This window comes from Cetorhinus maximus, unplaced genomic scaffold (assembly GCF_964194155.1).
Source record: "Cetorhinus maximus unplaced genomic scaffold, sCetMax3.hap1.1 HAP1_SCAFFOLD_1225, whole genome shotgun sequence".
In the NCBI taxonomy this organism is placed as follows: Eukaryota; Metazoa; Chordata; class Chondrichthyes; order Lamniformes; family Cetorhinidae; genus Cetorhinus; species Cetorhinus maximus.
In genome coordinates, this window is record NW_027597167.1 from 57501 (window position 1) to 83800 (window position 26300).

Here is a 26300-nt window from a genome sequence, read left to right on the forward strand (position 1 = left end):
CATTTATTAAACCTGCTTCATTACACATTCCCAGGTCCAGAATAGCCTGATCCCTGGTTGGATTCACAATATATTGCTCTAAGAAGCTGTCCCGAATATACTCCATAAATTCTTGCTTATGTCTACCTCTGCCAATTTGATTTTCCCAATCTACGTGAAGATTAAAGTCACCCATGATTAATATACTGCCTTTTTAACATGGCCTCATTGCCTGATTTATTCTCTGTCCTTCAGTATAGCGACTGTTGGAGGCCTATAGACGACTCCCACCAGTGTCTTCTTCCCCTTGTTATTTCTTACCTCCACCCATATGGATTCTACATCTTCCAATCTAAGATCCTTTCTTGCTATCGTATTTATTCCAGCTCATACTAACAAAGCTACCCCACCACCCTTTCCTTCCTGCCCGTCCTTTCAAAAAGTCACATACACCTGAATATTTAGTTCCCAGCTTTGAACTCCTTGTAACCGTGTCTCCGTAATGGCTATAAGATCATTCCCATTTACCTCTGTTTCTGACATTAAACATAGAAATATAGAAACTAGGAGCAGGAGTAGGCCATTCAGCCCTTCGAGCCTGCTCCGCCATTCATTATGATCATGGCTGATCATCCAACTCAATAGCCTGCTCCCGCTTTCCCCCCAAACCCTTTGATCCCTTTCGCCCCAAGAGCTAAATCTAACTCCATCTTGAAAACAAAAAGATTTTTTGGCCTCAACTACTTTCTGTGGTAACGAATTCCACAGGCTCACCACTCTCTGGGTGAAGAAATTTCTCCTCATCTCAGTCCTAAATGGTCTACCCCATATCCTCAGACACTGACCCCTGGTTCTGGACTCCCCCACCATCGGGAACATCCTTCCTGCATCTACCCTGTCTAGTCCTGTTAGAATTTTATAGCTTTCTATGAGATTCCCCCCTCATTCTCCTGAACTCCGGCGAATATAATCCTAATCGACTCAATCTCTCCTCATATGTCAGCCCCGCCATCCCAGGAAACAGTCTGGTAAACCTTCGCTGCACTCCCTCTATAGCAAGTACACCCTTCCTGAGATAATGAGACCAAAACTGCACACAATGTTCCAGGTGTGGTCTCACCAAGGCCCTGTACAATTGCAGCAAGACATCCCTGCTCCTGTACTCGAATCCTCTGGCTATGAAGGCCAACATACCATTTGCCTTCTTTATCACCTGCTGCACCTTCAGCGACTGGTGTACGAGGACACCCAGGTCTTGTTGCACATTCCCCTTTCTCAATTTATAGCCATTCAGATAATAATCTGCCTTCCTGTTTTTGCCACCAAAGTGGTTAACCTCACATTTATCCACATTATACTGCATCTGCCATGCATTTGCCCACTCACTCAGCTTGTCCAAATCACACTGAAGCATCTCTGCATCCTCCTCACAGCTCACCCTCCCACCCAGCTTTGTGTCATCTGCAAATTTGGAGATATTACATTTAGTTCCCTCGTCTAAATCATTAATATATATTGTGAATAGCTGGGGTCCCAGGACCGATCCCTGCGGTACCCCACTAGTCACTGCCTGCCATTCGGAAAAAGACTCATTTATTCCTACTCTTTGTTTCCTGTCTGCCAACCAGTTTTCTATCCATCCCAATACACTACCCCCAATCCCATGTGCTTTAATTTTACACACTAATCTCTTATGTGGGACTTTGTCGAGAGCCTTCTGAAAGTCCAAATAAACCACATCCACTGTCTCCCCCTCATCAACTCTACTAGTTACATCCTCATTTATTTTGTTCTGAATACCATGTGTGTTTAAATAAAGGGCCGTTAATTTTGCCTTTTTACCATTTTTTCCCCCCTTTGATCCTATTTAGAGTCATCGAGTCATAGAGGCCTACAGCACAGAAAAAGGCCCTTCGGCCCATCGAGTCTGCGCCAGTCAAACAAGTACCTAACTCTTCTAATCCCATTTTCCAGCACTAGGGCCATAGACTTGTATACCATGGCATCGCAAGTGTACATCCAAATACTTCTTAAATGTTATGAGGGTTTCTGCCTCTACCACCCTTTCAGGCAGTGAGTTCCAGATTCCCACCACCCTCTGGGTGTAAAAATTCTTCCTCACATCCCCTCTAAATCTCCTGCCCCTTACCTTAAATTTATGCCCCCTGGTTATTGATCCCACCACCAAGGGGAAAATCCCTTCCTGTCTACCCTATCTATGCCCCTCATAATTTTATACACCTCAATCATGTCCCCCCTCAATCTCCTCTGCTCCAAGGAAAATGACCCCAGTCTATCCAATGTCTCCTCATAACTAAAACTCTCCAGCCCAGGCAACATCCTGGTAAATCTCCTCTGCACTCTCTCAAGCGCAATCACATCCTTCCTATAATGCGGATTCCAGAACTGTACGCAATACTCTAGCTGTAGCCTAACCAGCGTTTTATACAGTCCCAGCATAACCTCCCTGCTCTCATATTCTATGCCTCGGCTAATAAAGGCAAGTATCCCATATGCCTTCTTAACAACCTTATCTACCTGTCCCGCTACCTTAAGGGACCGGTGGATATGCACACCAAGGTTCCTCTGATCCTTGGTACTTCCCAGGGTCCTACCATTCATCGTGTATTCCCATGCCTTGTTTGTGCATCACCTCACAATTATCCGGATTAAATTCCATTTGCCACTGATCAGCCCATCTGATCAGCCTCTCTATATCCTCCTGTAATCTAAGGCTATCCTCCTCACTATTTACCACCTCACCAATTTTCATGTCATCTGCAAACTTACTGATCAAGCCTCCTACATTCAAGTCTAAATCATTTACATATACCACAAACAGCAAGGGACCCAACACCGATCCCTGTGGAACCCCACTGGACACAGGCATCCAGTCACAAAAACACCCCTCCACCATCACCCTCTGCTTCCTGCCACTCAGCCAATTCTGGATCCAATTTGCCAAATTGCCCTGGACCCCATGGGCTCTTACCTTCTTGACCAGTCTCCCATGTGGGACCTTATCAAAAGCCTTGCTGAAGCCCAAGTAGACTACATCAAATGCATTGCCCTCATCTACACACCTGGTCACCTCTTCGAAAAATTCAATCAAATTGGATAGACATGAACTTCCCTTAACAAAACCATGCTGACTGTCCTTGATTAATCCCTGCCTCTCCAAGTGTAGATTAATTCTGTCCCTCAGAATTGCTTCCATTAGTTTCCCCACCACTGAGGTTAGACTGACTGGCCTGTAGTTCCCTGGTTTATCCCTTCCTCCCTTCTTGAATAACGGTACCACATTGGCTGTCCTCCAGTCCTCTGGCACCTCTCCTGTGGCCAGAGAGGTATTGAAAATTATTGCCAGCGCCCCTGCTATCTCCTCCCTTGCCTCACTCAACAGCCTGGGATACATTTCATCTGGGCCTGGAGATTTATCTACTTTTAAGCCTGCCAGACCACTTAGAACCTCCTCCCTTTCTATGCTAATTTCTTTAATTATATCACAGTCCTTCTGCCTGATTTCCATACCCACGTCGTCCCTCTCACTTGTGAACACTGACACAAAGTATTCATTTAGAACCCTACCTACGTCTTCCAGCTCCACACAAATTACCACTATGGTCCTTAATGGGCCCTACTCTTTCCCTAGTTATCCTCTTACCCTTAATGTACATATAAAATAACTTTGGATTTTCCTTTATTTTACCTGCCATGTTTTTCATGCCCCCTTTTTGCTCTCCTAATTTCCTTTTTAAGTTCCCCCCTACACATTCTATACTCCTCTAGGGCTTCCTCTGTTTTGAACCCTTGGTATCTGCCATAAGCCTCCCTTTTTCTCTTTATCCAATCCTGTATATCCCTCGATATCCAGGGTTCCCCGAATTTGTTGGTCCCACCCTTTGTCTTTACTGGAATATGTTGACCCTGTACTCTCGTTATTTCCTTCTTAAATGAGTCCCACTGCTCTGATGCAGATTTACCTAAAAGTAGCTGCTCCCAGTCCACTCTGGCCAAATCATATCTGATCTTATTAAAATCGGCCTTCCCCCAATTTAGAACTCTAATTTCTGGCCCATCCTTGTCCTTTCCCATAACAACCTTGAATCTAACAGAGTTATGATCACTATCTGCAAAATGCTCCCCCACTGATACCTCTACCACTTGCCCGGCTTCATTCCCTAAAATTAAGTCCAGGACCACCCCCTCTCTTGTGGGATCTTCTACGTACTGGTTTAAAAAGCTCTCCTGGATGCATTTTAAGAATTCTGCTCCCTCTAAACCTATCACACTATGACTAACCCAGTTAATGTTGGGGAAGTTGAAATCCCCCACTATTACTACCCTATTATTTTTACACTTCTCTGAAATTTGCCTACATATCTGCTCTTCTATTTCTCTCTGACTGTTTGGGGGCCTATAGTACACTCCCAGCAATGTGACTGCTCCTTTTTGGTTTTTCAGTTCTACCCATATGGCTTCATTTGAGGAGCCTTCTAAAATGTCATCCCTCCCTACTGCTGTAATTGATTCCTTGATCAATATTGCGATACCCTCTCCTCTTTTACCTCCTTCCCTTTCTCGCCTGAAGACCCTATATCCTGGAATATTGAGCTGCCAATCCTACCCCTCTCTCAACCATGTCTCTGTGACAGCAACGACATCATACTTCCATGTGTTAACTTGTGCCCTCAACTCATCTGCCTTATTCGTCAGACTCCTTGCATTAAAATAAATACCATCCAACCTTGCCAAACTCCCTTGTGCCTTAACTGGCCTATAATTTCTATGCCTTCCAGACTCACTTGCTCTCTTCTAATTTTGGCTGTGCATCTCCCGCTGCTGAACCTCCTCTCAGGATCCCATCCCCCTGCCAAGTTAGTTTAAACCCTCCCCAACAGCACTAGCAAACCTCCCCGAGAGGATATTGGTCCCATTCTGGTTCAGGTGCAACCCGTCCGCCTTGTACAGGTCCCACTGCCCCCAGAAACGGTCCTAATGTCCCGGAAATCTAAAGCCCTCCCTTCTGCACCATCTCTCCAGCCACGCATTCATCTGGACTAACCTCTTATTTCTATACTCACTAGCGAGTGGCACCGGAAGTAATCCAGAGATTACTACCTTTGAGGTCCTGTTTTTTAATCAGTTTCCTAGCTCCCTAAATTCTGCTTGCAGGACCTCATCCCTCTTTCTACCTATGTCATTGGTACCAATATGTACCACGATCTCTGTCTGTTTGCCCTCCCGCTTTAGAATGCCCTGCAGCTGTTCAGTGACATCCTTGACCCTGGCACCAGGGAGGCAACATACCATCCTGGAGTCACATCTATGGCCGCAGAAATGCCTGTTTTGTCCCCCTTTCTATCGAGTCTCCTACCACTATTGCTCTTCCCCTCTTTTTGCTCCGCCCTGTCCAGCTGAGCCACTCACAGTGCCATGAGCGTGGCTGCACTCCCCAGAGGAACCGTCACTCTCACCATTTTCCAACACAGAAAAACAGTTCTCGAGCGAGATGCACCCTGGGGATTTCCTGACTACCTGCCTGACACCTTTCTTCTGACTGATGGTCACCCATTCCCTCTCTGTCTGCACTTCTGTAAGCTGTGGGGTCATGAAGTCTAAAAACATGCTATACACAAAACTCTCAGCCTCGTGGATGTACCTCAGTGCCTCCAGCTGCTGCTCAAGCTCCGAAACTCGGGGCTCAAGTAGCTGCAGCTGGTGGCACTTCCTGCACACGTGGTCGGTCAGGGCGCAAGGAGTGTCTAGGACTTCCCACATGTTGCAGGCGGTACATAACATGGGACTGAGCTGCCCTGCCTCTAGTTGAAAAAAACGCCCCCTTACCTTAAGTTAAATACGCTAAACAAAATCGTTAAACTATTTATGTACTTTAAATTAAAACTAGAACTCTTACCTTTCCATAGCTTAATCTATTTTAAACTGGAGAAAAACCCTTACCCACTGCTCACCAATCAGCTCTCATCTTTGTGCTAACATCACCTTTTGAAGCTTCCCCGCACTCGGGCTGATTCTGATCTCTTCACCGATCTCTCGCCCTGTCTTGTGATGTCACTCTTGTTATTTTCAACAAGAACTGACTGCAGGACACTCTTCCCAGACTGCTTCACCATGATGCTGACTACAGGACACTCTTCCCAGACTGCTTCACCCCCATGCTGACTGCAGGACACTCTTCCCAGACTGCTTCACCGCGATGCTGACTGCAGGACACTCTTCCCAGACTGCTTCACCGTGATGCTGCCTGCAGGATACTCTTCCCAGACTGCTTCACCATGATGCTGACTGCAGGACACTCTTCCCAGACTGCTTCACCCCCATGCTGACTGCAGGACACTCTTCCCAGACTGCTTCACCGCGATGCTGTCTGCAGGACACTCTTCCCAGACTGCTTCACCACGATGCTGACTGCAGGATACTCTTCCCAGACTGCTTCACGGTGATGTTGACTGCAGGACACTCTTCCCAGACTGTTTCACCGTGATGCTGACTGCAGGACACTCTTCCCAGACTGCTTCACCACGATGCTGACTGCAGGATACTCTTCCCAGACTGCTTCACCGTGATGCTGACTGCAGGACACTCTTCCCAGACTGCTTCATCGCGATGCTGACTGCGGGACACTCTTCCCAGACTTCTTCACCGCGATGCTGACTGCGGGACACTCTTCCCAGACTTCTTCACCGCGATGCTGACTGCAGGATACTCTTCCCAGACTGCTTCACCGTGATGCTGACTGCAGGACACTCTTCCCAGACTGCTTCACCGCGATGCTGACTGCGGGATACTCTTCCCAGACTGCTTCACCGCAATGCTGACTGCGGGACACTCTTCCCAGACTATTACTTCTTGCTGCTGGTTTTTTATGTTTGTACACTCTGTCCCTTCCTGTCACAATCTGGGTATCATTACCTAAATAGCTGCCCTGCAAGGCTGCCATATCCTTTTGCTTTGCAAGTCTATGTATCCCCTTTCTAGAACCTCCCCCCCTCTCTATTTAGTTTAAAGTGCTGTCTACAGCCCTACTTATTTGGTTGACCAGGACAGAGGTCCCAGACCCTTATCTTACCTGCCCATTACCTTAAATCTATGCCCTCTGGTTATTGACACCTCCACTAAGGGGCTAATAAATGCAAGTATCCCATATGCCTTCTTAACCACCTTATCTACCTGTGCTGCTGCCTTCAGGGATCTATGGACATGTAAACCAAGGTCCCTCTGATGCTCCGTGCTTCCTAGGGTCCTACCATTCATTGTATATTCCTTTGCTGTGTTAGTCCTCCCAAAATGCATCACCTCACACTTCTCAGGATTAAATTCCATTTGCCACTGCTCTGCCCATCTTACCAACCCATCTATATCATCCTGTAATCTAAGGCTTTCCCCCTCACTATTTACAACATCACCAATTTTCATGTCATCTGTGAATTTGCTGATCATGCCTCCTATATTCACATCTAAATCATTAATGTACACTACAAACAGTAAGGGTCCCAGCACCGATCCCTGTGGTACACCACTCGTCACAGGCTTCCAATCGCAAAAACAACCTTCGACCAACACCCTCTGCCTCCTGCCACTAAGCCAATTTTGGATCCAATTTACCCAGTTGCCCAGGATCCCATGGGCTCTTACCCTCATGACCATATCTCCCATGTGGGACCTTGTTAAAAGCCTTACTGAAGTCCATGTAGACTACATCAACTGAACTACACTCGTCTACACAACTACTCACCTCCTCGAAAAATTCAATCAGATTTGTTAGACATGATCTCCCCCTGACAAAGCCATGCTGACTATCCCTGATTAATCCCTGCCTCTCCAACAGGGAAACCCTTGTATGAAAGACGGGATTCAGTGACCATTTGGCTCACACTGTGACAAGTTCCTGGAGGGGTGGGATGGAGGGGGGGTAGATGATGAGAGATCCATAGCATCTGTTTGGGGAGGAATCTGTCACTTGGTTTCAGAGTGTGGGGTGTCTGACCACAGGGTACCTATTGGTTTACATGGACTGTGTAGTTACTGTGTGAGAGTTTGGGTGATAAAACAGCAGGAAGGGTCACCGGCTGCACAGGTTTGACCTCCGCTTTTTAGAATTTGAGCAACAGCTGGAGCCATAAGACCATAAGACATAGGAGCAGAAATTAGGCCATTCAGCCCATCGAGTCTGCTCCGCCATTCAATCATGGCTGATAAGTTTTTCAACCCCATTCTCCCGCCTTCTCCCCGTAACCTTTGACCCCCTTACCAATCAAGAACCTATCTATCTCCTTCTTAAAGCCACTGAAGTGCATCCGTGAGGCAGAGATTTACGTGGATAGCACGTTCAGAGAGGGGGTCACGCCTCAAGTTAGGGGCAAGCAGGCAGATAGGGAAGGGGTGACCGCCAGACAGTCCAACAGAAACAGGCAGGTAGTGCAGGAGTCCCCAAAGGTCCCGCTCACTAACTGGTTTTCCATTTGGGATATTAGTGAGGGTGATGGATCCTTGGAGGAGTGCAGCGAGAGCCAAGCCTGTGTCACCAGGCGGGGAGCCACGCTATAGGAAGGATGTGAACACATTGGAGAGAGTGCAGAAGGGGTTTACAAGAATGGTTCCAGGGATGAGAAACTTCAGCTATGAGGATAGATTGGAGAGGTTGGGACTGTTTTCCTTGGAGAGGAGAAGGCTGAGAGGAGATTTGATAGAAATGTTCAAAACCATGAGGGGTCTGGACAGAGTAGATAGGGAGAAGCTGTTCCCACTCAGAAACGGATCAAGAACCAGGGGCACAGTTTTAAAGTGATTTGCAAAAGAAGCAAATGTTATGTGAGAAAAAGCTTTTTCACACAGCGAGTGGTTGGGGTTTGGAATGCACGGCCTGGAAGTGTGGTGGAGGCAGGTTCAGTCGAGGCATTCAAGAGGATTAGATGATTATCTAAATAGAAACAATGTGCAGGGTTATGGGGAAAAGGCAGGATATCCCACTAAGTTAAAATGCTCAGAGAGCCGGTGCGGACAGGATGGGCCGAATGGCCTCCTTCTACACCCTAACAATTCAGTGATTCTGTGAACATTAAAGTATAAGAGAGATTTTGTAACTTCTGTTATCCCTACAAATCTGCATATATCTGTAAAGGTATAGTTGAGGGTGAAGGAGTATTGTAATATAGTTCATCCTTTCTTGTTAAATAAATATTTTATTCTTTTGGTAGAAGTTCATGAGCTGACTCCTGTGGCTCTGTTCAGTAACCCCTCTCCACGTATCTAAACAAACAAATTAAAGTTAGGATCTATCAAGCTGGGTTCCACCCTGGGTTCAGGCTTGTCCAGGGGTAACCTCAGCTGGAATCAGGACAATATACACATAGTAACAGACAGAATAACACAGACACAGACACCCACACACACAGACACACATACACACAGACACAGACAAACACATGCACAGACACAGACACACACACACACACACAGACACAGACAAACACATGCACAGACACAGACACACACACACACACACAGACACAGACACCCACACACACAGACACAGACACACACACACACACAGACACAGACACACACACAAAGACACAGACAAACACATGCACAGACACACACAGACACACACACACAGACATAGACACACACACAGACACAGACACACACACAGACACAGACAAACACATGCACAGACACACACAGACACACACACACAGACACAGACAAACACAGACACAGACAAATACATGCACAGACACACGCACACACACACAGATAGACACAGACACACACGCACACACAGACACACACAGGCACAGACAAACACATGCAAAGACACACACAGGCACACACACAGACACAGCCAAACACATGCACAGACACAGACAAAAACAGATACAGACAAACACAGACACAGACACAGACACCCACACACACAGACACAGGCAAACACATGCACAGACACAGACAGACACAGACACCCACACACACAGACACAGGCAAACACAGACACAGACACACACAGACACATACACCCACACACAGACACAGACAAACACATGCACAGACACAGACAGACACAGACACCCACACACACAGACACAGGCAAACACAGACACAGACACACACAGACACATACACCCACACTCAGAGACACAGACAAACACATGCACAGACACACACACACACAGACACAGACACACAGACACAGGCAAACACACACACAAACGCACAGATACACACAGACAGACCTGGTGAGCAGTTACAGGATCGAAGGGTTTGTACTGGAGAATCCCGACACTGGCTCCCACCCCATAAACCTCGGAAAACATCTGGACACATAGTCTGGAAAAAGGAAAAGTGTGTGACACAAGGATGGGAAGATGTTCCAAGTCTTCAATACAGGAAGGTGGTAGCAGAATAGTACTGTCACTGGACTTCATTCTTATTGATTTGTTCTTGGGATGTGGGCATCACTGACTAGGACAAAATTTGGCCCATTCCGAATTGCCCCTGTTCAGGGTCATTACAGAGTCAACCACATTGCTGTGGGTCTGGAGTCACATGTAGGCCAGACCAGGTAAGGACGGCAGATTTCCTTCCCTAAAGGACATTAGTGAGCCAGATGGGTTTGTACAATATTTGACAATGGTTTCATGGCCATCATTAGACTTTTAATTTCAGGATCTCACTAAATTCAAATTTCATCACCTGCAGTGGTGGGGATTGAACCCAGAGCAACACCCTGGGTCTCTGGAATATAAGAGCAGTGACAATATCACTACACCTCCCCCACCTCCACCAATATTCCACAGACACAGGGTATTGCGCTGGGGACCCGGGTTCGAATCCGACAAAGCAGAAAGATGGTGGAATTTGAATTCAATACAAATCTGGAACCCCAGTGAGAGTCAGTGTGTGTGGGACCCGTACCCCAGTGAGAGTCAGTGTGTGTGGGACCCGTACCCCAGTGAGAGTCTGTGTGTGTGGGACCCGTACCCCAGTGAGAGTCAGTGTGTGTGGGACCCATACCCCAGTGAGAGTCAGTGTGTGTTAGACCCATACCCCAGTGACAGTCAGTGTGTGTGGGACCCGTACCCCAGTGAGAGTCAGTGTGTGTGGGACCCGTACCAAGTGAAAGTCAGTGTGTGTGGGACCCGTACCCCAGTGAGAGTCAGTGTGTGTGGGACCCGTACCCCAGTGAGAGTCAGTGTGTGTGGGACCCGTACCCCAGTGAGAGTCAGTGTGTGTGGGACCCGTACCCCAGTGAGAGTCAGTGTGTGTGGGACCCGTACCCCAGTGAGAGTCAGTGTGTGTGGGACCCGTACCCCAGTGAGAGTCAGTGTGTGTGGGACCCGTACCCCAGTGAGAGTCAGTGTGTGTGGGACCCGTACCCCAGTGAGAGTCAGTGTGTGTGGGACCCGTACCCCAGTGAGAGTCAGTGTGTGTGGGACCCGTACCCCAGTGAGAGTCAGTGTGTGTGGGACCCGTACCCCAGTGAGAGTCAGTGTGTGTGGGACCCGTACCCCAGTGAGAGTCAGTGTGTGTGGGACCCGTACCCCAGTGAGAGTCAGTGTGTGTGGGACCCGTACCCCAGTGAGAGTCAGTGTGTGTGGGACCCGTACCCCAGTGAGAGTCAGTGTGTGTGGGACCCGTACCCCAGTGAGAGTCAGTGTGTGTGGGACCCGTACCCCAGTGAGAGTCAGTGTGTGTTGGACCCGTACCCCAGTGAGAGTCAGTGTGTGTGTGAGACTCGTACTCCAGTGAGAGTCAGTGTGTGACGGACCCGTACCCCAGTGAGAGTCAGTGTTTGTGGGACCCGTACCCCAGTGAGAGTCAGTGTGTGTGGGACCCGTACTCCAGTGAGACTCAGTGTGTGTGGGACCCGTACCCCAGTGAGAGTCAGTGTGTGTGTGGGACCCGTACCCGAGTGAGAGTCAGTGTGTGTGGGACCCGTACCCCAGTGAGAGTCAGTGTGTGTGGGACCCGTACCCCAGTGAGAGTCAGTGTGTGTGTGAGACTCGTACTCCAGTGAGACTCAGTGTGTGTGGGACCCGTACCCCAGTGAGAGTCAGTGTGTGGGACCCATACCCCAGTGAGAGTCAGTATGTGTGGGACCCGTACCCCAGTGAGAGTCAGTGTGTGTGGGACCCATACCCCAGTGAGAGTCAGTGTGTGTGGGACCCGTACCCCAGTGAGAGTCAGTGTGTGTGGGACCCGTACCCCAGTGAGAGTCAGTGTGTGTGGGACCCGTACCCCAGTGAGAGTCAGTGTGTGTGGGACCCGTACCCCAGTGAGAGTCAGTGTGTGTGGGACCCGTACCCCAGTGAGAGTCAGTGTGTGTGGGACCCGTACCCCAGTGAGAGTCAGTGTGTGTGGGACCCGTACCCCAGTGAGAGTCAGTGTGTGTGGGACCCGTACCCCAGTGAGAGTCAGTGTGTGTGGGACCCGTACCCCAGTGAGAGTCAGTGTGTGTGGGACCCATACCCAGTGAGAATCAGTGTGTGTGGGACCCATACCCCAGTGAGAGTCAGTGTGTGTGGGACCCGTACCCCAGTGAGTGTCAGTGTGTGTGGGACCCATACCCAGTGAGAATCAGTGTGTGTGGGACCCATACCCCAGTGAGAGTCAGTGTGTGTGGGACCCGTACCCCAGTGAGAGTCAGTGTGTGTGGGACCCGTACCCCAGTGAGAGTCAGTGTGTGTGGGACCCGTACCCCAGTGAGAGTCAGTGTGTGTGGGACCCGTACCCCAGTGAGAGTCAGTGTGTGTGTGAGACTCATACTCCAGTGAGACTCAGTGTGTGTGGGACCCGTACCCCAGTGAGAGTCAGTGTGTGACGGACCCGTATCCCAGTGAGAGTCAGTGTGTGTGGGACCCGTACCCCAGTGAGAGTCAGTGTGTGTGGGACCCGTACCCCAGTGAGAGTCAGTGTGTGTGGGACCCGTACCCCAGTGAGAGTCAGTGTGTGTGGGACCCGTACCCCACTAAGAGTCAGTGTGTGTTAGACCCGTACCCCAGTGAGAGTCAGGGTGTGTGGGACCCGTACCCCAGTGAGAGTCAGTGTGTGTGGGACCCGTACCCCAGTGAGAGTCAGTGTGTGTGGGACCCGTACCCCAGTGAGAGTCAGTGTGTGTTAGACCCGTACCCCAGTGAGAGTCAGTGTGTGTGTGAGACTCGTACTCCAGTGAGAGTCAGTGTGTGACGGACCCGTACCCCAGTGAGAGTCAGTGTTTGTGGGACCCGTACCCCAGTGAGAGTCAGTGTGTGTGGGACCCGTACTCCAGTGAGACTCAGTGTGTGTGGGACCCGTACCCCAGTGAGAGTCAGTGTGTGTGTGGGACCCGTACCCCAGTGAGAGTCAGTGTGTGTGGGACCCGTACCCCAGTGAGAGTCAGTGTGTGTGGGACCCATACCCCAGTGAGAGTCAGTGTGTGTGGGACCCGTACCACAGTGAGAGTCAGTGTGTGTGGGACCCGTACCCCAGTGAGAGTCAGTGTGTGTGGGACCCGTACCCCAGTGAGAGTCAGTGTGTGTGGGACCCGTACCCCAGTGAGAGTCAGTGTGTGTGGGACCCGTACCCCAGTGAGAGTCAGTGTGTGTGGGACCCATACCCCAGTGAGAATCAGTGTGTGTGGGACCCATACCCCAGTGAGAGTCAGTGTGTGTGGGACACGTACCCCAGTGAGAGTCAGTGTGTGACGGACCCGTATCCCAGTGAGAGTCAGTGTGTGTGGGACCCGTACCCCAGTGAGAGTCAGTGTGTGTGGAACCCGTACCCCAGTGAGAGTCAGTGTGTGACGGACCCGTATCCCAGTGAGAGTCAGTGTGTGTGGGACCCATACCCCAGTGAGAGTCAGTGTGTGTGGGACCCGTACCCCAGTGAGAGTCAGTGTGTGTGGGACCCGTACCCCAGTGAGAGTCAGTGTGTGTGGGACCCGTACCCCAGTGAGAGTCAGTGTGTGTGGGACCCATACCCCAGTGAGATTCAGTGTGTGTGGGACCCGTACCCCAGTGAGAGTCAGTGTGTGTGGGACCCGTACCCCAGTGAGAGTCAGTGTGTGTGGGACCCGTACCCCAGTGAGAATCAGTGTGTGTGGGACCCGTACCCCAGTGAGAGTCAGTGTGTGTGTGAGACTCGTACTCCAGTGAGACTCAGTGTGTGTGGGACCCGTACCCCAGTGAGAGTCAGTGTGTGTGGAACCCGTACCCCAGTGAGAGTCAGTGTGTGTGGGACCCGTACCCCAGTGAGAGTCAGTGTGTGTGGGACCCGTATCCCAGTGAGCGTCAGTGTGTGTGGGACCCGTACCCCAGTGAGAGTCAGTGTGTGTGGGACCCGTACCCCACTAAGAGTCAGTGTGTGTTAGACCCGTACCCCAGTGAGAGTCAGGGTGTGTGGGACCCATACCCCAGTGAGAGTCAGTGTTTGTGGGACCCGTACCCCAGTGAGAGTCAGTGTGTGTGGGACCCGTACCCCACTGAGAGTCAGTGTGTGTTAGACCCATACCCCAGTGAGAGTCAGTGTTTGTGGGACCCGTACCCCAGTGAGAGTCAGTGTGTGTTAGACCCGTACCCCAGTGAGAGTCAGTGTGTGTGGGACCCATACCCCAGTGAGAGTCAGTGTGTATGGGACCCGTACCCCAGTGAGAGTCAGTGTGTGTTAGACCCGTACCCCAGTGAGAGTCAGGGTGTGTGGGACCCATACCCCAGTGAGAGTCAGTGTGTGTTAGACCCGTACCCCACTGAGAGTCAGTGTGTGTTAGACCCATACCCCAGTGAGAGTCAGTGTGTATGGGACCCGTACCCCAGTGAGAGTCAGTGTGTGTTAGACCCGTACCCCAGTGAGAGTCAGTGTGTGTGGGACCCGTACCCCACTGAGAGTCAGTGTGTGTGGGACCCATACCCCAGTGAGAGTCAGTGTGTGTGGGACCCGTACCCCAGTGAGAGTCAGGGTGTGTGGGACCCATACCCCAGTGAGAGTCAGTGTTTGTGGGACCCGTACCCCAGTGAGAGTCAGTGTGTGTTAGACCCATACCCCAGTTAGCATTTATCTTTTAAGGGGTTAGATTGAAACCCTTTCTCCCTTTCCCATTCTGATGGTGAAGTTGCTGGAATCACTGGCTGGGTTTTGGGTAATTGCTACTCACTGGGTGACAGCCAGAGTTTGCTCCAAGGATATATTTCCAGCTGGATATCGATGTCAATCCCATGGTTGCATTGCTGGCTCCGTGATAGGCTCCACTGGAGAGAAACCAGTCACAGAATGTCAGAAAACTATTCAGTCATCAGTTTAACAAAGACATTCCCCATCGCTGCCCAGTCTCTGCTCCTTTTTAACTCTTAACTGTCCTGAGAAATGTCTGAGCAATCGTTTCAGTTTATTAATGTGGTGCACAGATGTCTGTTTCTGCACTGCTGTGGGATCAGCATCACAGATTCCTCCACTTGCTGCTGCCTGGAGGTAGTTAAACCAGGCAGGGGCGGTTTGGATGTTCGAGATGGAAACAAAAACTTTAACATTTTGAAGCAGGGAAAAACACACTCGACCTCGTCCTCACCAACCTGCCTGACGCAGATACATCTGTCCATGACAGAATGGGCAGGAGTGACCACCGCACAGTCATTGTGGGGAGATGAAGTCCCGTCTTCACAATGAGGATACCCTCCATCGTGTTGTGTGGCACTATCACCGTGCTAAATGGGATAGATTTCACACAGATCTAGCAACTCAAGACTGGGCATCCAAGAGGCGCTGTGGGCCATCAGCAGCAGCAGAATTGTACTCAAACATAATCTGTAACCTCATGGCCCAGCATATCCCCCACTCTACCATTACCATCAAGCCAGGGAATCAACCCTGGTTCAATGAAGAGTACAGGAGGACATGCCAGGAGCAACACCAGGCATACCTAAAAATGAGGTGTCAACCTGGTGAAGCTATAACACAGGACTACTTGCCACACAGCATAAGCAGCAAGTGATAGACAGAGCTATGCGATCCCACAACCAACAGATCAGATCTAAGCTCTGCAGTCCTGCCACATCCAGTCGTGAATGGTGGTGGACAATTAAACAACTCACTGGAGGAGGAGGCTCCACAAATATCCCCATCCTCAATGATGGAGGAGCCCAGCACATCAGTGCAAAAGATAAGGCTGAAGCATTTGCTACTATCTTCAGCCAGAAGTGCCGAGTGGATGATCCATCTCGGCCTCCTCCGGAGGTCCCCAGCATCACAGGTGCCAGTCTTCAGCCAATTCAATTCACTCCACGTGATATCAAGAAACGGCTGAAGGCACTGGATACTGCAAAGGCTATGGGCCCTGACAATATTCCGGCAATAGTACTGAAGACTTGTGCTCCAGAACTTGCCGCGCCCCTAGCCAAGCTGTTCCAGTACAGCTACAACACTGGCATCTACCCGGCTATGTGGAAAATTGCCCAGGTTTGTCCTATCCACAAAAAGCAGGACAAATCCAACCCGGCCAATTACCGCCCCATCAGTCTACTCACGATCATCAGTAAAGTAATGGAAGGGGTCATCAGCAGCGCTATCAAGCGGCTCTTGCTTGGCAATAACCTGCTCACTGATGCCCAGTTTGGGTTCCGCCAGGGTCACTCAGCTCCTGACCTCATTACAGCCTTGGTTCAAACATAGACAAAAGAGCTGAACTCCCGAGGTGAGGTGAGAGTAACTGCCCTTGACATCAAGGCAGCATTTGACCGAGTGTGGCATCAAGGAACCCTAGCAAAACTGGAGTCAATGGGAATCAGGGGGAAAACTCTCTGCTGGTTGGAGTCATACCTAGCACAAAGGAAGATGGTTGTGGTTGTTGGTGGTCAGTCATCACAGCTCCAGGACATCACTGCAGGAGTTCCTCAGGGTAGTGTCCTCAGCCCAACCATCTTCAGCTGCTTCATCAATGACCTTCCTTCCTTCATAAGGTCAGAAGTGGGGATGTTCGCTGATGATTGCACAATGTTCAGCACCATTCACGACTCCTCAGATACTGAAGCAGTCCATGTCCAAATGCAGCAAGACCTGGACAATATCCAGGCTTGGGCTGACAAGTGGCAAGTAACATTCGCGCCACACAAGTGTCAGGCAATGACCATCTCCAACAAGAGGGAATCCAACCATCGCCCCTTGATGTTTAATAGCATTATCGTTACTGAATCCCCCACTATTAACATCCTGGGGGTTACCATTGACCAGAAACTGAACTGGACTAGCCATATAAATACTGTGGCTACAAGAGCAGGTCAGAGACTAGGAATCCTGTGGGAAGTAATTCACCTCCTGACTCCCCAAAGCCTGTCCACCATCTACAAGACACAAGTCAGGAGTGTGATGGAATACTCTCCACTTGCCTGGATGAGTGCAGCTCCCACAACACTCAAGAAGCTTAACACCATCCAGGACAAAGCAGCCGCTTGATTTGCATCACATCCACAAACATTCACTCCCTCCACCACTGACGCACAGTAGCAGCAGTGTGTACCATCTACAAGATGCACTGCAGGAATTCACCAAATCTCCTTAGACAGCACCTTCCAAACCCACGACCACTACCATCTAGAAGGACAAGGGCAGCAGATAGATGGGAACACCACCACCTGGAAGTTCCTCTCCAAGTCACTCACCATCCTGACTTGGAAATATATCGCCGTTCCTTCACTGTTGCTGGGTCAAAATCCTGGAACTCCCTCCCTAACAGCACTGTGGGTGTACCTACACCACATGGACTGCAGCGGTTCAAGAAGGCAGCTCACCACCACCTTCTCAAGGGCAACTAGGGATGGGCAGCTCTGAAGAAGAGTCATACAGACTCAAAACGTTAACTCTGTTTCTCTCTCCACAGACGCTGTCGGAGCTGCTGAGTTTTTCCAGCATTTTTTGCTTTAGTTTCAGATTTCCAGCATCTGCAGTATTTTGCTTTTACCTATGGGCAGTAAATGCTGGCACAGCCAGCGAAGCCCACATCCCATATACGAATCAAATAAAGTATCTGAGGAGTTGTGAATGGTGCTGAACATTGTGCAATCATCAGCGAACATCCCCACTTCTGACCTTATGACCAAATATTACAGGCCAGTCAGTCCGACCTCAGTAGTGGGAAAATTATTGGAATCAATTCCGAGAGATGGGATAAACTGCCACTTAGACAGGCAGTGTAATCAAGGACAGTCCGTGTGGATTTGTTTAGGGGAGTATCATGTCTGACTAATTTGATTGAATTTTTTGAGGAAGTAACAAGGAGGGTTAATGAGGGGAGTGTAGTTGATGTGTTCTACATGGATTTGGATTTTAACAAGGCTTTTGACAAGGTCCCACATGGAAGACTGGGTAAAAAAAATAAGAACCCATGGGTTCCAGGGGAAAGGGGCACATGGACATGAGACCATTCCTGAGTGTGACGTAGATTAAGTGAGAAGTTGGGAATTTGGTTCGGTGGGAATTGCTGGTAAGATTTCCTTAACTTTAAATTTAGAATAAGAGTTAGGTTCTTACTTTCAAACATTGTTAGTTCAACAGCCTAATTAAACAAGGAGCTGCCTGAAGTGGCAGTTATCTTTCAATCAGCTGAAAGTAGTTGCCCTTGTTAGGTGTTAATTACTATAGTAGAAAGCTGAGCTAGTTAGTGAGTCAGAGACTCTATAAAAGATAGATTTTAAACTTGCACAAAGAAAGGGGCGTGTGGACACCAGACTACACCTGAACGATATGTAGATTGAGTGAGGAGTTGGGCATTTGGTTCAGGTGGGAACTCAGGGCAGTGGGGGAAAGAGGTGCTCCTTTTTCAACTTTTTTTCAGCCTCCAGGAGTGGTGAGTTTCCTTCCTTGTCTCCAAGTGAGGTGAGTGCAACTTTCTTTTACTTTATTTGTGTAAATTATTAATAAATTGACTAATTATGTAAATAAGGCTGGACGGAAATGACAGAGCTGGTGGTATGCCGTGACTACAGCATGTGGGAATCTGGAATGCACTGCAGTCCCGGACAACCATATCTGCAGAAAGTTTCTGCAGCTTAGGCAACTTCGGCTCTGAGTAGTTGATCTGGAGTCTGAGTTGTGGACATTCTGAAGCATCAGGGAGGGGGAGAGTTACCTGGACACTTTGTTCCAGGAGGCAGTCACTCCCTTTAGGTTAGGCAGAACCTTAGAATTGGTCAATGGTCAGGAACAGGGGGGTGTGACTGAGAGACAGGTAGCTCAGGGGAAGCAGCCTGAGGTAATGGAGGAGCCTCAGCCCCTGACTTTGTCCAAAACGTACAAGGTGCTTGCAACCTGTGTCAATAAGGAGAAGGATTGCAAGGTGGATGAGCGGACTGACTATGGCACCATGGTGAAGTGGGGAGAGCGAAGAGGAATGTGGTATTGACAGGAGACAGTATAGTCAGGGGGATAGATACTGTTCTCTGTAGTTGAGGGTGAGAGTCCAGACGGCTGTGTTGCCTGCCTGGTGCCAGGATTCAGGACTTCTGCTCAGGGCTGGAGAGGAGCTTGCAGTGGGAGGGGGAGGATCCAGTTGTCGTGGTCCACGTAGGCAACAATGATAAAGATAGGACTAGGAAAGAGGTTCAGTATAGGGAGTATGAGCAGCTAGGGGCACCTTCCAAACCCACGGCCACTCCCATCTACAAGGACAAGGGCAGCAGATAGATGGGAACACCACCACCTGGAAGTTCCCCTCCAAGTCACTCACCACACTGACTTGGAAATATATTGCCGTTCCTTCACTGTCGCTGGGTCAAAATCCTGGAACTCCCTCCCTAACAGCACTGTGGGTGTACCTACACCACATGGACTGCAGCAGTTCAAGAAGGCAGCTCATCACCACCTTCTCAAGGCCAACTAGGGATGGGCAATAAATGCTGGCCCAGCCAGCAAAGCCCACATCCCGTGAATGAATAAAAAAATAAAAAGCAGAACCTCAAGGGTAATAATCTCTGGTTTATTACCTGAACTGTGAGCAAATTGGCCTGGGGTAAATAATGTGTGGCTCAAAGACTGGTGTGGAAGAAATGGGTTTTGATTCATGGGCACTGGCACCAGTACTGGGTAAAGCGGGAGCTGTACCGTTGGGATGGTCTATAGCTGAACTGTGCCGGGACCAGTGTTCTGGCAAATCATACAACTAGGGCTATAGTGAGAGCTTTAAATTAAATACTGTGGGGTGGCGGGGGAGGGATCATGTGAGAGGAGATATAGTAAAGTTAAGAGAAACAACAAAGTAATAGAGCAGCAGTTTGGGTAATGAGTTTCAGAGTGTGACAGGGAGGGAGAGGACACACAATTGTAGCGCACCAGCAGATAAAGCCAGAAATAGTAAAAAAAACAGAGTTTAAGGCTCTGAATCTGAATGCATGGAGCATTTCTAACAAAAAGGATAAACTGTTAGCACAGACAGGGATAAATGTGTATAACCAAGGCTGAGACCTGAATGTTGAAAGGTTTTTGACACAGCAGAACGACAGGGTAGCTCTGTTAATTAAGGATGGCATTAGTTCAGTACTAAGAGAAGACCTTAGCTTGAAAGAGCAAGATGAAGAGATTGGGTGGGGATAAGAAATAGTAATGGTATGAGGTCACTTGTGGGAGTAGTTTATAGGCCCCTTACCAGTAGCTACACTGTAGGACAGAGCATACAGGAAGAAATAAATGAGGTGTGTAAGAAATGTACCTCAATAATCATGGGTGACTTTAATCTACATGTAGATTGGGAAAATCAGATTGGCAATGGTAGCCCCAAAAATGAGTTCATAGTGTGTTTTTGGGACAAATTCTTAGAGCAGTACGTTCAAGAGCCAACCAGGGAGCAGGCTATCCGAGACCTGGTAATATGTAGAGAGACAGGATTAGTCAATAACCTCATGTTGAAGGAGCCTTTAGGTGACAGCGATCATAACATAACAGTAGCTCATGTTCAGTTTGAAATGAAGTGTAGGTCCATGAATGCTGTTTTAAACCTAAATAAAAGGTAACTGTGAGGGCATGAAGACAGAGCTGGCTAAGGTGAACTGGGAAACTAGATTAAAAAAAGGTAGCACAGGTGGAGTTGTAGTGGCAAACTTTTAAGGAGATATGTCATAACACTCAGAAAAAATTGATCCCTGTGAGAAAGAAAGGCTCTTTGAGAAGGATGCATCATCCATGGATAAATAAGGAAGTTAATGATAGTATTAAGCTGAAAGAAACACTGTACAAATCTGCAATGATTAGTGGTAGGTCAGAGGATTGGAAAGACTAAGAACCAGCAAAGAATGACTAAAAAGATAATAAAGAGGCAGAAAGCAGAGTATGAGAGAAAGCTAGCTAGTGATATAAAATCAGATATTAAGAGTTTCTCAAGGTATTTGAATAGATAAAGAGTAACTAAAGCTCGTGTTGATCCTCTGGAGAGTGTGAGTCTGGAGAATTGATAAGGAAATGGTGGAGGCATTGAACAAGTATTTTGCGTCTGTCTTCATGGTAGAGGACTTAGAAAACTTCCCAAAGATTCTTGAAAATCAAGAGGTGACAGGGAGGTATGAACTTAATACAATCACCATTACCAGAGAAAGGCCGACAAGTCCCCAGGACCAGATGGCTTGTATCGTAGGGTTTTAAAAGAAGTGGCTACAGAGATAGTAGAGGCATTGGTTATAACCTTCCAAAATTCCTTAGATTCTAGAAAGGTTCCAGTGGATTAGAAAATAGTAAATGTAACACCTTTATTCAAGAAAGGAGGGAGACAGAAAGCAGGAAACTATAGGTCAATTAGCCTAACATCTGTCATAGGGAAAATGCTCAAATCCATTATTAAGGAGGTTTTAGCAGGATACTTAGAAAATCACAATGTGATCAGGCAGAGCCAACATGGCTTTGTGAAGAGAAATTGTGTTTAACTATTTATATAAACGTCATAGATGACTATGTGGGGGGTAGGATTAGTAAGTTTGCGGATGACACAAAGATTGGCCGGGTGGTTAACAGTGGGGTTGTGTGTCTTGGGCTACAGGAAGATATAGATGGGATGGTCAAATGGGCAGAAAAGTGGCAGATGGAATTTAACCCTGAAAAGTGTGAGGTGATACACTTTGGAAGGAGTAATTTGACAAGGAAGTATTCAATGAACGGCATGACACTAGGAAGTTCTGAGGAACAAAGGGACCTTGGCGTGTGTGTCCATAGATCTCTGAAGGCAGAGGGGCATGTTAGTGGCGTGGTGAAAAAGGCATATGGGACACTTGCCTTTATCAATCGAGGCATAGATTACAAAAGTAGGGAGGTCATGTTGGAGTTGTATAGAACCTTGGTGAGGCCACAGCTGGAGTACTGTGTGCAGTTCTGGTCGCCACATTATAGGAAGGATGTGATTGCACTAGAGAGGGTGCAGAGGAGATTCACCAGGATGGTGCCTGGGATGAAACATTTAAGTTATGAAGAGAGGTTGGATAGACTTGGGTTGTTTTCGTTGGAGCAGAGAAGTCTGAGGGGCGACCTGATCGAGGTGTACAAGATTGAGGAGCATGAACAGGGTGGATAGGGAGCAGCTGTTCCCCTTAGTTGAAGGGTCAGTCACGAGGGGACATAAGTTCAAGGTGAGGGGCAGGAGGTTTAGGGGGGATGTGAGGAAAAACTTTTTTACCGAGAGGGTGGTGACAGTCTGGAATGCGCTGCCTGGGAGGGTGGTGGAGGCGGGTTGCCTCACATCCTTTAAAAAGTACCTGGATGAACACTTGGCATGTCATAACATTCAAGGCTATGGGCCAAGTGCTGGTAAATGGGATTAGGTAGGTAGGTCAGGTGTTTCTCACGTGTCCGTGCAGACTCGATGGGCCGAAGGGCCTCTTCTGCACTGTGATTCTGTAAGAGTTTTTTGACAAAGTAACATTGAAGGTGGATAAAGGGGAATCTGTAGATGTAGGTGGACTTAAGATTTTGAAAAGGCATTTGATAAAGTGCCATATCAAAGGTTACTACACAAGAGAAGAGCACATGGTGGAGAGGTAATATATTTGCATGGATAAAGGATTAGTCAGCAAGCAGAGAGTAGGGATAAATGGGCCTTTATTAGGTTGGCAAGCTGTAACCAGTGGAGTACCACAGGGATCAGTGCAAGGGCCTCAACTGTTTACAATCTACATCAATGATTTGGATGAAGGGAGCGAATATATGGTAGCTAAATTTGCAGATGACACCAAGATAGGAAGGGAAGTTAGGGAGGGAAGTAAGTTGTCAAGAGGAGTTGAGAGTCTGCAAAGAGATATAGACGGGTTAAGTGAGTGGGCAAAAAATTGGCAGATGGATTATAGAAGATCCTGAGGGCAATTACTGTGGGTGGATATCAAGAGGATGTTTCCTCTTGTCAGGGGGACTAGAACTAAGCGACGCATTTTAAAATAAGAAGGCTCTGTTTTAAAACAGATGAGGAGAAACTTTTTCTCCCAAAGTGTCGTTAGTCTGTGGAATTCTCTTCCCCAGGAGGAAGTGGAAGGTCGTTGAATTTATTCAGCGCAGAGTTAAACATATTTTTGATTGACAAGGGAGTCAAGGGTTATTAAGGGGAGACAGCAAAGTGGAGTTGAGACCACAGCCAGATTGGCCATGATCACATTGAATCTAGACTAGAGAGGCTGAATGGCCGACTCCTGCTCCTATGACCTCCAACAACCACAACCATCTTCCATTCGGCTAAGCATGTGTGGTATGTCGAGGAGGACCCTTGCTCTCAACAGGAGGAAGAGCATCCAACAGAGGGCGGTAGTGAGAAGTGACTGAGAAGCATTTAGGGAGAAGTCACCGCAGACACCATGACTCAGGAGGGAATTGAGGAGGACCCACTGTCAAAGAATGGAATAGCCCCAAACATTACATTGCTGTAGTGTTTCCATCCCTCCCTCCTCCTCAAACAAAAAAAGAGAGAGAGAGGAAGAGGCAGTGCCTTCAGGAGTGCACAAGACCTGCGAGGGACACTCTTCTGAAAGTGGAATTTTTTAAAAAGCAGCTGATTGGTGAGTAAATCCTGGTGAGTTTTTTTCAATCTATTAAAGTAATTCATTGCTTAATACTGAGGTAGGAGCAAACACAAAAGTATAGAGTAGTACTGTACAATTAGTCAAGAAACCAGGTTCCTAGCTAACGTAAATAAGGCCCCGAGCTAGCGTATTTTTTTAAGGGAGTAACCAGCTTAATCGAGAGGGACATCATGGCAGGAGAACTCAGACCCATGGTATGCTCCTCCTGCAGGATGTGGGAAATGAGGGACACTTCCAGTGTCCCTGGTGACCATGTGTGCGGAAGGTTTGTCCAAATGCAGCTTCTAGCTAACCGGTCTTCAGAGCTGGAGCTGCGGGTGGACTCATTGTGGAGCATTCATGATGCTGAGCAAGTTGTGGACAGCACGTTTAGCGAGGTGGTCACACCGCAGGTAAGACATAAGACATAGGAGCAGAAATTAGGCCATTTGGCCCATTGAGTCTGCTCCGCCATTCAATCATGGCTGATAAGTTTCTCAACCCCATTCTCCAGCCTTCTCCCCGTAACCTTTGATCCCCTTACCAATCAAGAACCTATCTATCTCGGTCTTAAATACACTCAATGACCTGGCCCCCACAGCCTTCTGTGGCAATGAATTCCATAGATTCACCACTCTCTGGCTAAAGAAGTTTCTCCTCATCTCTGTTCTAAAAGGTCTTCCCTTTACTCTGAGGCTGTGCCCTCGGGTCCTAGTCTCTCCTACTAATGGAAACATCTTCCCCACGTCCACTATATCCAGGCCTTTTAGTATCCTGTAAGTTTTAATCAGATCCCCCCCTCATCCTTCTAAACTCCATTGAGTATAGACCCAGAGTCCTCAAATGTTCCTCATATGTTAAGCCTTTCATTCCTGGGATCATTCTCGTGAACCTCCTCTGGACCCTCTCCAGGGCCAGCACATCCTTCCTGAGATACGGGGCCCAAAATTGCTCACAATATTCTTAATGTGGTCTGACCAGGGCCTTATAAAACCTCAGCAGCACATCCCTGCTTTTATATTCTAGTCCTCTCGAAATAAATGCCAACATTGCATTTGCCTTCCTAACCACCGACTCAACCTGCAGGTTAACCTTAAGAGAATCCTGGACCAGGACTCCCAAGTCCCTTTGCACTCCAGATTTCTGAATTCTCTCCCCATTTAAAAAATAGTCTATGCCTCTATTCTTCCTACCAAAGTGCGTGACCTCACACTTCTCCACATTGTATTCCATCTGCCACTTCTTTGCCCATTCTCCTAACCTGTCCAAATCCTTCTGCAGCCTCCCCGCCTCCTCAATACTACCTGTCCCTCCCCCTATCTTTGTATCATCTGCAAACTTAGCCAGGATGCCCTCAGTTCCTTCATCTGGATCATTAATGTATAAAGTGAAAAGTTGTGGTCCCAACACTGACCCCTGCGGAACTCCACTAGTCACCGGCCGCCATCCTGAGAAGGACCCCCTTATCCCCACTCTCTGCCTCCTGCCAGACAGCCAATCTTCTATCCATGCTAGTACCTTGCTTCTAACACCATGGGCTCTTATCTTACTGAGCAGCCTCCTGTGCGGCACCTTGTCAAAAGCCTTCTGGAAGTCCAAGTAGATAACATCCATTGGCTCTCCTTTGTCTAACCTACTCGTTACCTCCTCAAAGAATTCTAACAGATTTGTCAGGCATGACCTCCCCTTGATGAAACCATGCTGACTTTGCCCGATTTTACCATGCACTTCCAAGTATTCTGAAATCTCATCCTTAATAATGGACTCTAAAATCTTACCAACGACCGAGGTCAGGCTAATCGGCCTGTAATTTCCTGTCTTTTGCCTCACTCCCTTCTTAAACAGGGGGGTTACATTAGTGATTTTCCAGTCCTCTGGGACCCTCCCTGACTCCAGTGATTCCTGAAAGATCACCACTAACGCCTCCACTATCTCTTCAGCTATCTCCTTCAGAACTCTGGGGTGTAATCCATCTGGTCCAGGTGATTTATCCACCTTTCAGTTTTCCTAGCACCTTCTCTTTGGTAATGGCCACCATACTCACCTCTGCCCCCCGACTCTCTTGAACTTTGGGGATATTACTCGTGTCTTCCACCGTGAAGACTGGCGCAAAGTACCTATTCAGTTCCTCTGCCATTTCTTTGTTCCCCACTACTACTTCTCCAGCGTCATTTTCCAGCGGCCCAATGTCCACTTTTGCCTCTCTCTTACCCTTTATATATCTAAAAAATCTCTTGCAATCTTCTTTTATATTACTGGCTAGTTTACCCTCATATTTAATCTTCTCCCTCCTTATTTCTTTTTTAGTGAAGATTA

The 26300-nt window shown here is 48.3% G+C and overlaps 1 protein-coding gene across 1 annotated transcript in view; it reads right to left on the reverse strand.

Annotated features, from left to right (window-relative positions):
- The window catches only part of agxt2 (alanine--glyoxylate aminotransferase 2), a gene marked incomplete at its 5' end in the record, with an annotated part of 56986 nt that overhangs the window by 20503 nt on the left and 10183 nt on the right, over positions 1-26300 (reverse strand). Inside the window, 2 exons of the mRNA XM_078536452.1 lie at positions 10236-10329; positions 15131-15224. Coding sequence (XP_078392578.1) covers positions 10236-10329; positions 15131-15224 — 188 coding nt within the window. The remainder of the gene's footprint in view (positions 1-10235; positions 10330-15130; positions 15225-26300) is intronic.